At 36.4% G+C, this 14,018-nt stretch overlaps 2 protein-coding genes across 2 annotated transcripts; both read left to right on the top strand.

Moving 5' to 3' along the window:
* The first annotated feature begins 649 nt into the window (after positions 1 to 649).
* LOC144362802 (uncharacterized) lies at positions 650 to 4,026 on the top strand. The gene is made up of 3 exons (XM_078013855.2): positions 650 to 1,273; positions 2,085 to 2,271; positions 3,755 to 4,026. The coding sequence occupies exons 1-3, from the start codon at positions 803 to 805 to the stop codon at positions 4,024 to 4,026; spliced, it is 930 nt and encodes a 309-aa protein (XP_077869981.1). The 5' UTR covers positions 650 to 802.
* Positions 4,027 to 10,705: 6,679 nt separating this feature from the next.
* On the top strand, positions 10,706 to 13,173 carry LOC144362803 (uncharacterized). Its single transcript, XM_078013856.2, has 3 exons — positions 10,706 to 10,774; positions 11,036 to 11,222; positions 11,991 to 13,173. Exons 1-3 carry the CDS (start codon positions 10,730 to 10,732, stop codon positions 12,275 to 12,277), a joined length of 519 nt encoding a protein of 172 aa, XP_077869982.2. The 5' UTR covers positions 10,706 to 10,729; the 3' UTR covers positions 12,278 to 13,173.
* The last annotated feature ends 845 nt before the right edge of the window (positions 13,174 to 14,018 follow it).

Below are 14,018 nucleotides of genomic sequence, written 5' to 3'. Positions count from 1 at the left end.
CCAATCATTAATTAAGGTACAGTTTTATGCTCTTCACTGTGTACCGCAATATTGAAAAAAAAAGTATGAACACAAAATTGTAGATAGATCTGTATGTCAAAAGATCACTCCACGTAGCGGTTACGACGAGGATTCCTTATCCTTATCTAATTTAATGAGCAAAAATTTGCTCACCGTCTATCTGATCATGACCCTCGCACGTTCCTGTCATTTCATGGGGCGCAAAGAATAATGCTTTATCCCTGTGTTCTATTGAGGAAACTACTCAAAATGAATTGTTGAATATTTTTTCTCAAATTATGCACCGCGCAGCAAAATTTTTACCAAAATATCATAAGATAACGGGTGCCGAAATAACCTTACTTTCGACCGGTGAAAAAAAAGAACACTATGGCGACAAAGACGCACGAATTTGAAATCCAATAATAATTTGTGTTCAACTGTAGAACAGTCGTATGGCCCAGGTATTTATCATTGGTATATTCACACATTTTTTTTTTACGTGCTGTAAACATTTTGAACAAAAATGTATGAAATAAAGAGCGTGTTAGTCAACTTTGTGACATTATAGTAATTAATATAGCGTACCATATGGTACCGTTATGAGATGTATATTCATAAGCGCGGGCTCAATAAAGGTGTGGGTGGTAGGTAGGTAAGGCGTGTCACTGTCCTGTGCCAGTTTTGCTCTATAGTTACATAGCCTCATAGTTTTACCATTGGATTTCACGACGCCAGTTCAAACGCCTTTCCGGTATCAGTCCACATTGCACCAACAAGCCATTGTAGGTTGTGGACAATAATGCCCATCTCATCGAGTAACGCGCGACTGACAAAATCTCTAGAAAGAACGCCGAAACGGCGGAGATACAGACCACCTAAACAAACGCAACTGACAATCCTTAAAGGCGAAACATCACAGCAAGCGACGGTGGAAGAAGTGACCGATGTCGAGGCTGCAAGTGGACAGGCGGAAATGATGGGAGGAGGGGCTGTGCAGGAATCTAGTAGTCGGGAACAAGCAGAAAGCGAACCGACTCAGGGAGAGGGGGACATACTTAAACCTGCAGAGATTGAGGCATCAGGGGTTGACTCAGACGTGCATCAACTAGTTGAGCCGATGGGTTTGCAATTAGATAAGTCCAAAGAAGCCGTTATAGTGAGCGAAGATGAACACGAGAAAGGAGCAGACAGATCAGAAGACAGGTCAGACATTGAATCGGAGGAAGACTCAACTGAGATAATAAGAGAGGGAGACATCTATGAACTGAAGGTAAATTAATGTGTTCCACTTTTATACAGATTACTATAAATACCTATCACAATGACGACATCGATCATTATGGTCTATAATGCCCCGCTTTGCAGTTGTCGTCCTATATAATATTTCACAATTACCAAAATGGACATAACGAGTTTACATTATTTATAGTAAAACATTGCTATTCCATAATGTATCGCCATAATAATAATACTAAGATTGGCGACATCAGTAGCCTAATGACAAAGAGACCAACAACTTCGGGGCCAGCAAGCTATTACGGGCCATCCTCTGGCACCGAGACTGTACAACTGAGAACATTATAGTCAGCTTTCTCAAGATAAGGTCATGTACATGCATTAGTATTCCAAACATTCACCAACACAAATATGGAAAATAATCTAATTTATTTTTTTTCTACTTTTATTTGCTTCTCAGTTGTTTTTTTCTATTTTCCTGTACGTATTTTTATTCTCACTTTAATTGTTTGTTTGTCTGTATTTACATCTGTATTGCATTTTAGTCAAAATCCTAATAGGGATACGAACGCAATAAAGATAATTATTATTACAAACGCAACCTCCAGCCACAGCCCCTCTATAATAGTGGGTCTGTTTTTTCAGCGCTACTTTTATTATCCTCTGTGACAGAGAGACTGACAAACTCGATTATAGCATGGGGGTAGAAAAGAGATATTTTCTACCTCCATGATTATAGGGTGGACCTCGCAGAAGTTTGTCTATATGAAATATCCAGATTATTTCGTAAGCACGTTTCTTCTAGACTAGACAGGTAACCCTATGTGCCTACCATTGTCTTTCAGAGCATGTCAACGACTCCGAGCGGTGACAATAATCACAAAATCTCAGTGAACAATGAAAAAGAAGCTTTGCGAATACTGGCAGAGAAATGGCAGTGTATATCATTTTGGATGTTTATTTTTGGATTACTGGTGGGCGGATTAGTTGTTGGATTAACCGTTGGATTGGCATTGAATACAGAGTTACAAGGTAACATTAAGACAGGCGTTACTCAGACTAAAATTGGATTGTGGGTAAGGGGGAATCTCCATTTAAGCCCAATCCACAACAAATTTGCTTTCTGGATAAAAATTACAATGGATAACAAAAGATAGATTAACACTGTAAACAAGATAAACAATAGTGTCCCATGATTCCTTGGTGCAATCCCTGGGTTTGGCAGGTTCCCCTTTAACACAACTCTACGCCACCATGTAGTTTATTTGAATGGCCAGAGCCAACAAACCATCTGTAGATTGGACAACTCGCTTGACTTATTGCACATTTAGACATTTTAAACTGATGCGAGTAGGGTGCGTTCCCTGCCGACGACGTTAAATCTCGAACCACGATATCTCTAATGTTGAATCGCGATATCTCCATTCTTGAGTCATCATATCTCAAATCTTGAGTTACGATATTTCTCATCTTATGTCACAATATTTTCAAATTTCAATATCTTCAATTTGGTATTACGATATCTCCAATCCTAAGTCACGAAATCTCCATTCTTGAGTCTTATCATTCTTCTTTAGTCTTAATATCTCCAGTATTGATTCTCTATATCATAAATACATGAGTCATGATATCTTCAATCTTGAATCACGATGTCACGATGTTTGAGTCATAATATCTCCATGCTCGAGTCATAATATCTTCATGCTTGAGTCATAATATCTCCTAGTTTGAGTCGTAATATCTCCATGTTTGAGCCATATTATCTCCTAGTTTGAGTCATAATAACTTCATGTTTGAGTCATAATATCTCCATGTTTGAGTCATAGCATCTCCATGTTTGAGTCATAATATCTCTATGTTTGAGTCATAGCATCTCCATATTTGAGTCATAATATCTCCATGTTTGAGTCATAATATCTCCATGTTTGAGTCATAATATCTCCATGTTTGAGCCATAATATCTCTATGTTTGAGTCATAATATCTCCATGTTTGAATCATAATATCTCCATGTTGGCGTCATAATATCTCCTAGTTTGAGTCATAATATCTCCATGTTTGAGTCATAATATTTCCATGTTTGAGTCATAATATCTCCATGTTTGAGTCATAGCATCTCTATGTTTGAGTCATAATATCTCCATGTTTGAGTCATAACATCTCCATGTTTGAGTCATAATATCTCCATGTTTGAGTCATAATATCTCCATATTTGAGTCATAATATCTCCATGTTTGAGTCATAATATCTCCATATTTGAGTCATAATATCTCCATGTTTGAGTCATAATATCTCCATGTTTGAGTCATAATATCTTCATATTTGAGTCATAATATCTCCATGTTTGAGTCATAATATCTCCATGTTTGAGTCATAATATCTCCATGTTTGAGTCATAATATCTCCATATTTGAGTCATAATATCTCCATGTTTGAGTCATAGCATCTCCATGTTTGAGTCATAATATCTCCATGTTTGAGTCATTACCTCTATACATACATGTTGTATCTTTCAGAAGCAAGAAAATCTATCGGTGTATGCATACTAGAACTACGAGGTTGTCAACGTACATTGTTTCAATATTATGACGTATATGGGGGATTAAATAAAGACATCGCTTGTAAGAATTACGTCAGTACAAATTGTGATGTCACTAATAACAATCACACAATATCATGCTATGACGTAGATATTTATACTGCATCCGATATCGAATGCAGGAGATCGGACAATGACACAATACGATGTGGAAGTGACTTCATAATGAGAACAAACTGTCATGCTTGAACGGTATTACATTGGTTTCATGACAGGATGACAGTTTGCACGACCGTGACTTTAAATATGTGGTCGCCTTGTAATATATGGGAGTCAACTCAAAATATAGGTTCACTTTGAATATGGGAGTCAACTCAAAATATGGGTTTACTTTGAATATGGGAGTCAACTCAAAATATGGGTTTACTTGGAATATGGGAGTCAACTCAAAATATGGGTTTACTTTGAATATGGGAGTCTACTTAAAATATGGGTTCACCTTTGAATACTAGTATGGGAGTCTGCTTAATGTATGGCTTCACATTGAAATATGGGAATATACTTAAAACACCTTCCAATATGGGTTCATCTTGGAATATAGAAGTCAACATAAAATATGGGTTGACTAGGAATGTGGGAACCCACTTAAAATATGGGTTCATCTTAGAATATAGAAGTCAACATAAAATATGGGTTGACTAGGAATGTGGGAACCCACTTAAAATATGGGTTCATCTTAGAATATAGAAGTCAACATAAAATATGGGTTGACTAGGAATGTGGGAACCCACTTAAAATATGGGTTCATCTTAGAATATGGGGTTAAATGTGGAATATACCATGTTACCTTGAAATACGGTTAAGAATATGGCAGTCGTTTTTGAAATACGGGGTCAACTTGAAATATGAGAGTAAACTTAAAATATTGAGTTCGCCTTCAAATATTGGGTCGCTTTGGAGCCTGGCAGTCGCCTTTGAGATATGAAAACTAAAAATATGGGATTCACCTTCGAATTTTGGGATTGCCTCCAGTAGGGGTTTACCTAGGACCATATAGGAGTCAGCTTGGAATACAGGGATTACTAGTACCTCAAATAATAGGATCACATTGGAATATGGGTTCACCTTAGTACCATATAGAAGTCCGCTTGGAATATAGGGATTACTAGTACTTTAAATAATAGGATCCCCTTAGAATACGGGTTCACCTAGGACCATATAGGAGTCAGCTTGGAATATAGGGATTACTAGTACTTTAAATAATAGGATCACCTTAGAATATGGGTTTACCTGGGACCATATAGGAGTCCGCTTGGAATACAGGGGTTACTAGTACTTTAAATAATAGGATCACCTTGGAATATGGGTTCACCTGGGACCATATAGGAGTCAGCTTGGAATACAGGGATTACTAGTACTTTAAATAATAGGATCACCTTAGAATACGGGCTCACCTAGGACCATATAGGAGTCAGCTTGGAATACAGGGGTTACTAGTACTTTAAATAATAGGATCACCTTAGAATACGGGCTCACCTAGGACCATATAGGAGTCCGCTTGGAATACAGGGATTACTAGTACTTTAAATAATAGGATCACCTTAGAATACGGGCTCACCTAGGACCATATAGGAGTCCGCTTGGAATACAGGGATTACTAGTACTTTAAATAATAGGATCACCTTAGAATACGGGCTCACCTAGGACCATATAGGAGTCAGCTTGGAATACAGGGATTACTAGTACTTTAAAGAATAGGATCACCTTGGAATACGGGTTCATCTAGGATCATATAGAGTATTTGAGTCATCTTGAAATGAAGCGATCACTCTGAAATTACTTAATTGTATTTTTTGTGAGTGCCAGGTACGATGAGCACAATATATATATAATTTAGCACATAAAAAAACATTTAGTATATGTAGATAACTTAGAGTTCATATATCAATTCATCATTCATCAAATCATCTCCAACGTCTGTGTTATAATATATTTGACTCGCCCTAGTTACGCGTAGTGACACTAGTTGAACTAATATACACTTGTTATTTCTATCATGTATATAATGTATTCACTGAAAGAACCATTTTTTATAAATGTAACCATGTATGTTTTATATTCAATCTAGATTATAATGATTTGTTGTAAGCTGAAACGGGTCTAGACTTGCATACAGTCTCTTGTTTATTTTTTGGTGTTTTTTTTTCAATAAAATATAATATGGGAGTGTATAATTGCACACTCCCATGACATTTTATTTTATTGAAAAAACACTAAAAATAAACATGAGACTGTGTGCAAGTATAACTATGGAAGGTACTAACGGAGTATAACACGGGTCTTATTGCATCACACGCCACATTGGTTATTGAATTACGTTACTACGCATGCGCTTAGAATACACGATTAACGGGCGCGCTCTCTGGTGACGACACGTTCTTATGACGTCAATATGACGTAGGTAGACGAAAGCAATGTCGTTCAAACAGATAACTTTGTTCGGATGCATAATCGTTCTGCTTTTGAAAGGTAGAGCGTCTTTGAGAAAAAGTGTTTATATTGACAACGACCACTGATCAAAATGAATAATAACGCTATGAACATCGTCTCTTACACGCACTTGCGTTAGATGAGTGTCTTGTCACTAGAGGGCGAGATATATAGGAACGGTGTATTAAAAGCGCGTGCACATCTTTCTAGATATATCTGAGTTTATACATATTTAAGAAAGGTAAATAAAATCTAATTCAATAATAGTACTGATAAACTTTGCCAAGTATATATTCAAGGCAAATACTCGTAGGAACGAGTCCGTTATGCTCTCTAGTTAAACTGTGTTTATATATGTATAAATATATATTTAAAGCACGGTAGTCGTCGCGCTGCGCATGTGCGAGATGTATGGGTCTCATATAAACAAAGATGACGACTTTGATTGTTGCGCAGATCATCGAGTACGAACTGAGACGTTTCCAAGCTTTAATTAGGTAATTTTCATGTGATTGGAAGGTATCGAAGGAGTCACCGGCGGTAATCAGGTCAAACCTCATACTTGTGATTTCCATTTGAAGAGCGCATTGGATTGTGGGGAAATCAATGTTTATCAACACAAATGTCGAACATGCGCAGCGCGACGACTACCGCGCTTTAAGATCTGAACTTATTATAAACTAAATTTACCAGTAATTATTTTCTATTCTCTATTTGATTGTCTTTTATTTTCGCTAATGTGCACTGTGATTTAATATTTTGAATTTAATAATATCATGAAGTCCTGAGGCCTATAACTTTACGTAATAAAATATCATATTATCGTCTGAACTTTTTCGTGGAGTTAATAGCAATCAACCGGAACTCTGGTCACTTGCATTTAACCTATTGTTTTAGCTATTGAGATTCAACGGGATTCACAGAATTACGAATCAGTCATAGTAAATCGTAGACAAGAAGCCGTCTATTATCGTCACGGTGAATAATATACTAGTGAATCAGTCACGGTCGGGGGGGGGGGGCTGTGGTCGGGCCTTACGTATGGGTCAGTCTGCGTATTCGAGTTCTCATGGTAACGTACTGAAATAGCTGGATTCCAGACCAACTAGATCGCTGAAATGAAGCAGTTTATGGATAATTAAATAAATTAAAGCAAACAACAAGAGTATATACACAATTATATCTGATTGTCTTGACCCCAGTTAAGGTAGCGGGACTATTATTTGCATACTTGTTTTCATCTTCTAATTGTGACTAAATGACTACAAATAGACCCGGGAAAGTATATATTTTTAGAATCGCCAGACTTCAAGCTTTTCACAAGTGTATTTTGCATGCCCGTATCTGCATTCTACGACGCGTTACTCAATCAAAGGTGAAAAATTACTTTTTCTGTTAAAAAAAAAATTACGCATTTATGCTGGCGATAAGAAGTATTTTTTTCACTTTTCCGAGTTGTTCAATAGTCTGGTAAATTGAATGTGTCTGGTTAGTTTTATTCAAGCAACGCGTTTTAAAAAATAGTGTCCTGAATTTCAATTACTGTTTTAGTCGCATTGCCCCCAACTCAAACCACATCTCGTTGGTAAATAATCGATGAAATAGTTTGTCTGGACACATTCAAGTTCCTCTCATTGTCACCTTAAAGCTGTGGAAATTTGGTGTTAATCCGACGACAATAAGTATACGTTATTTTTTGTTAAAGACCTTGTATTTTGAAAAACATAAACTCTTAGAAAACGTCCATGAAGTAACAGCAAAGATTTACAAGCTTGTTTATCGGCACAATCAATTTGTTTTCCCATCAAGGTCTGCTTTACCATGTGTAGGGACATCCAAATGTGTAAGGCTATTGGAAACCAAAAAAATAAAGGAATGGGATAGCTATAATTGGATAAATTCGGCATATGAAAACACCAAAATCAATGATTTTTTTCAGTGGCTGTGTGACCTTGTGTCTGACACATTCATATGCAAATGACTAATCTGTGAAACAAACAGGGGCGGAGACAAACCACTCAAATGTTTGGAAACACTCATTGTGTGTCAGATAGCTACTGATAACACATCCTAACATTGCTTTGTCTTGAGTTTATCTTTGAAACTTATAGGCACACAGATTAAACCTGTGTTGTTGATTTTGGAAAACACTACTGAGGCTGCCTTGCTTCCCTTCAGAAAATCTACATTTTAACCAACTTACATGACATACTATGTTATATTGACTTTATCATATGAAAGTTTATGGTGCATTTCATCAATTAATAAATAAATGTGAAAATCGTAATTTTCAACACAAATAATAGTCTCGCTACCTTAAGTTTGTCTTATTTATAAACAAACTTATCCCGTCGAAGCCAATCTCACATCTGATACTAAAACTGATTGTCAAAATTTCGCACCAGAAACAAGCCGGTAGGCTGATCTGCGATTGGGACGCAAACATTCATTTTTAAGTTGTTCGCCGTTACCATGGCAATTTTGGCAATTTTTCTATCGAACTAGAGTGCAGATGTGACCAGCCAATCGGGGTTGAACAATGTCAGCCCAGGTAAAAAAAAATCACAGAAACGTTGTTACGTGCAGACATACAGACAAGTCGGTAAGATGAACGGCTGTCTATCAGGACTGATAATACGTACATCGGACGAACTTCAGAAAATTACCTCATGAACTTGCTTGTTCATTTTAAACGATTGACGGATTTGAAAGTTGAATGTTTCAGAGACTTGGACATTGAACGTTTGATGACCTAAGTGTTGAAATATTTTGTCATTCGGAATTTTGTTATAATACTTAGTGCCGACCTAATGGAAGCACAGTCCCCGACTCAAAACAAAAAAGTAACTTTGGGCACAAACTCAAGCAGAATGTCTAAAAAAAATTCTTTTTTTTTATTTTGCGAAGCCACGGCCTCGGTGGGGCAGTTTTCATTTACCGCAGTTGTGACTTACCTTGCCTAGGCCAAACAAAAATGACAATTTAGGGACGTAGTGGTTATGGCGCCGATCGACAATAATACTACACCCAAACATTGCAATCAAATACTAAGAACGACATCGTATATCCAATGCTAGAACACTACGATGAAGACTTTGCGTTTACAATATTGGGAAATTCTTTTGTTTTTTGTTGTTTTTTTTGGGGGGGGGCGAAAACATCTGACTTTGACAAGTGAATTCAAAATATTTCATAACAAAATGTATTGAATAATAAGCACACCAATGATAATTTTCATAATTACCGATTACAAGTGAATATTGCTTGAATTATGACTAAAAGCAGCTTAATGAAATTACAAAATATGTATTTAAAAACTCATGTATGAACAATAATTTTAATAAATTTAAATAAAACGAAAGAATTTCACAATGTCGAAAACGGAAAGTCTTTGTCGAAGTGTTCTAGATTGATGGGCAATGTGGTAAATTCTCTATTTTATAACCCAAAATATACCAATTTGCATAATTGTCACTAATTTCCCACATACGTTCTATTGTTTTATTTCACTGAACATAAACTTTAGAAAGTATTATATTATATATGTGCATGTTATACAAACGAGTTAAAACATTTAAAAAACGATAAAGCGTTCCCCAAACTATACAAAATAGCGTTACAATATGATACTGTCTATGATTTCAAAATGACCCCCCGAACAGAAAACGTTATCTATATTTTACACTGCCAGAATCAAGTGCCCCTGTTCACCAAACTAAACAATTATATCATGATGGTCCACTCATATTTAAGGGATTGTCCCATTCAAACAACTTTGCTATCACGCGTGGCTGTTTATAAATACTGATGTATATTCTATTATTTGTCCATTTAAAATTCAAAATGGCCGACAAGAAGATGTTGAAAATTGTCATGAAAAGGGGTTACTGACTTCATTAGTTTTACCCGAGAAATGGCGTTATTATTCTTTCATGATATAAGAGCTATAAGGTAGCTGGTTATTTACCGCATGGTAAGTAATTACAAATAATTTTTTTTTCAGGCAAGATATAAGTACAGAAACGCAATTTTGAAAAATTAACATAGCATCGACTCGAGTTCATTGGGGTGCATACCTTTCTGACCAATGTCAATTTTACGTCACGGGACACGGGTAACTAAAAAATCTATCATGAGCTTGCTGGGAATTAGCAATTGTCAAATAATATGGTTTGTACAATGACCCGGTGACAACTAGAATATCTGTCTACCATCATATATCATACTTTGTACCAGATTACAATGCAAACACAGGTGTGTTTTATCGACGGAAATGTGAATTTATACAAATTAATGGCGTTAATTGTGACAGCATTATATATTCACATTAAAATTAATACATCGACATATGGCACAAATTTTAAAAAAATGTATTAGCATATGCAACTATAGGTGTGTTGTCCTTGTGTTTGTTGACTCTTAACTACACTGCAACAAGCCTGACTGTTCCCGAGCATCAGTTATGAGTTCGCTCGATCGCGAAAACACGTGGCTTATTAAAAAGCAGGTAAGCGATCGTCCACATTGCATATACATGTATTAATAATAGATTCGTCTTAAACATTCGATTTTATAGTGTTGTGATGTCTTTACTCTTCAGCGTACGATTTCTACGTCAGAATTCGTGTCTATGACTGATGAATGTCAATTGAATGACAACGAACCTATGCAACCAACAGCTGACCCCAAAATGACAAATGTCACGGAATAACTAACTTTGTCAGCAAAAATTGATCTGTATCCTTGCCATTGTATCTATTAAATGCAGAAAGCCGAAATAAACAGCAGTTCATCAACACTTGGTCCAGCACGTTCTGGTGGTTTTTCTGATGACGTAGCAGACTTAGAAGAGAAATGGCAATGCATTTCATTTATTCTGTTCCTGGTTGGGCTTATGATTGGTAGTTTGATTGTCGGGGTTGTATTCGGTGTTCATCTGAACAGTCAACTCAGCGGTACGTACATATCATTCATATAACCACAGTCACTCTACTAGGAGAGTGACTGTGATATAACGTAGTTATGATCGTTGTATGTTTGTTCGGGAACAATACAGCCTCCAAGCGTCCCTCCACATTAATAGGTTTCGTCACGGTGTAGTGGCATTATTCACCTACCAATCGTGCAGCCATACACCCCCGAGTTTGTCTCAAGTCCCCGTCCAATGTTCGCCAACAGCCTGACACTATCCTACTACATGCATAGTATATCCTTTATACTTTATATATACATAGCTATCGGCTCATACACAGAAGCCGGAATACCGACTTTGATTCAAATGAATGCTCAGTTTTTATTTCCAAACACATGTTTCCGTCTGATTAAAACAAACACGATTCAATTCTATTAAAATGCATTACGCGAGTATATGTGGGTCTCAGACTAATTACTTGTACTAGGTTAGGTGTAATTCAAAAATAACCAGTCCTACGCATATAAACTTCCAGTCAGACCATTGACACAACAATCTGTACGTTCATCGTCAAACAAACTCTTTGGCCCACCAAGGGAACCTGTTTCGTGTCGTTGTCACCCTAAATATAAACATGAGTTTTTTAGGTTTACAATTCTAATACAACAATTTTCTTCAGGTCAGGTATATGTGGATATTTTTTTTCCAAGATCATATATCAAATACGCAACCCCTTTATCAATCTGGAATGTGCAACAATCCCATCAATATGTCCCGTGTACTTACATCACTCCATCTCGTTGGCTTACAGATGCATATAACCGACACGTGACATGTGAAAAAAACTACACGGCTTGCAAGACAACTACGGGAAGCTATGCCGCCATCTACGGTGCAATTGGAAGAGGCAATGAGTGTCACAATTACGTCACGGAGAACTGCGACATTCTGCATCCTATGGCAACTATCACCTGCACAAACTTTAACATCAATATAGAGGGATCTACGCGCTGTTACCATGGTAACAATAATCTATCTATTCACTGTGCGGATGGAGCGTATACCATGTATTCAAACTGTACGACCCAGATTGACTGAAAGAACGGCAGTCGTCATGCCGCGTCCTGTTCGATATGGGACTCATAGTGACGTATAGAACGCGTGTAAAATACATTGTTTATTTACATGAAATTCAACACCACTACACTACAGATTATTGCTTTCACACTAACTTGGGGTGATGGCGCTACATCAATATTTCCTATATATGAACAATTCAAATAATTCATCATATGACTTTAAGAAATCCAAGTCCTCTTTTTATATATAGATAGTAAGTTGACCTTTTTCCTTTGTTCTGTGTGATCACGACTCATGATAACCGTTTAACAAGCAGAGTGCAGAATGTGTTGCCGTTTATACTAATTTTAACATCACAATTCGTGTGGAGTGAGGGCGTAGTACTGACTAAATTATCTAGCTTGCGGAAGAAATGAAATATTAAGGTCGAAGCCTACTCATAATTTATTTATGAGAAAGTTAGCCACGAATAACGTGACAATGTTCACTTGTTCATTACACACAACTATGAAGTATAATTCTGTAACACTCTTCTGTGTGTTACAGTATCGTATTTTGAAAAATTTATCTATTATTTCTTTTTCAAAAATTGCTAGTCATGGTATTAGAAGAACTCCATTAACACCGTGTTAGAGAACAATTACATTTGTTGTCACATTTTAAAACCCAGAATATTGAAATTATAGAAATGGCTTAATATCAGCCCAAAACATAGGTGTTACAGGAACTCAATTTTAAATTATTGGAAAATTAATAAATTCTGATTTTTTGTTCATGGGTAGGCTTTTACCTTAAATGTAAATACATAACAGTGAATAATAAGTTTGTAAATATAAAACAACACTTTTTAATATATTAATTATGTATTATAATGTACATCAATAAACATGTGAATAAAGTGACATCAGATATTATTGTGTTCCATTGTCTCTGGTACATAACCCGTTGGAAAGAAACTAATAAAAAACTAGTTTGTAGACGAACTACAATATAAGAAGTCATTTATTTCCTCCTCGTTTGTTCAGTGTCAATTCTCAATGACATTACTTCATTAATAGAAGACAATGTGTACTGTCAGCATTTGTTCATATTCATGATCGAAATATCTAGGCTAGTGCAACAGATTAAATAAGGCGAAGGCGAGGATTGTAAATATTTTAGCAGTATAAATCATCCATTCTCGGTGGTGGTAAATGACGTCATCATAACAATTAGAGACGAGCATCGACATCGCCTATATCCTGTCAGTTGAAGAGAGTAATTATAAATAATCGCTATGATGTTAACCGGTTTGTATAGTTTTAAGTGTGTGTACTTCACACTGCAATTATAATATGTATCAATACGCAGGGTTAATGGGGGGGGGGCGATTATAATCCCCTCTATTTTGAAACCATGACAACTGAAATACGTAATTTTGTCTACCCCGGTGTCAACCATCACACAGCAAACTCGAACGTTTGTCCCCATCTAGTCAGTGGTGTGACCCCGGCGGAACATACGGTGTACTTTCAAATAACAACCGGAGCTCTATATTGGTCAAACTGCTGCCCAACAACATAGATATAGTTGTATTTAAATTAAAATTAAATATTTTTTGGGGGGGCAGGCGACATTCCGGACATTGAATGTCACTGTTATCTCTCCTGACTTTTTTGTATGTGCAAATTGCAAGTGCTATTGCTGACACATAGTTATATTGTTGATATACTGTTTAAAATCAAATCCACATTACAAGCAAGAACCTGTCAAATTACAG

Source organism: Saccoglossus kowalevskii, chromosome 9, assembly GCF_978046115.1.
Source record: "Saccoglossus kowalevskii chromosome 9, keSacKowa6.1, whole genome shotgun sequence".
NCBI classification, from domain to species: domain Eukaryota; kingdom Metazoa; phylum Hemichordata; class Enteropneusta; family Harrimaniidae; genus Saccoglossus; species Saccoglossus kowalevskii.
The sequence above is the reverse complement of the archived record's forward strand: the minus strand, read 5'-3'. Positions and strand labels throughout refer to the sequence as shown.

What these genes read in the sequence shown, in the direction of transcription:
- LOC144362803 (XM_078013856.2), top strand. Translation starts at nt 10,730, where the DNA reads ATGAGTTCGCTCGATCGCGAAAACACGTGGCTTATTAAAAAGCAG. An exon ending in CGTGGCTTATTAAAAAGCAG is followed by an intron (nt 10,775 to 11,035) that starts GTAAGCGATCGT and finishes TATTAAATGCAG; the next exon opens with AAAGCCGAAATAAACAGCAG. An exon ending in TCTGAACAGTCAACTCAGCG is followed by an intron (nt 11,223 to 11,990) that starts GTACGTACATAT and finishes GTTGGCTTACAG; the next exon opens with ATGCATATAACCGACACGTG.
- LOC144362802 (XM_078013855.2), top strand. Translation starts at nt 803, where the DNA reads ATGCCCATCTCATCGAGTAACGCGCGACTGACAAAATCTCTAGAAAGA. An exon ending in GAGACATCTATGAACTGAAG is followed by an intron (nt 1,274 to 2,084) that starts GTAAATTAATGT and finishes ATTGTCTTTCAG; the next exon opens with AGCATGTCAACGACTCCGAG. An exon ending in ATTGAATACAGAGTTACAAG is followed by an intron (nt 2,272 to 3,754) that starts GTAACATTAAGA and finishes TGTATCTTTCAG; the next exon opens with AAGCAAGAAAATCTATCGGT.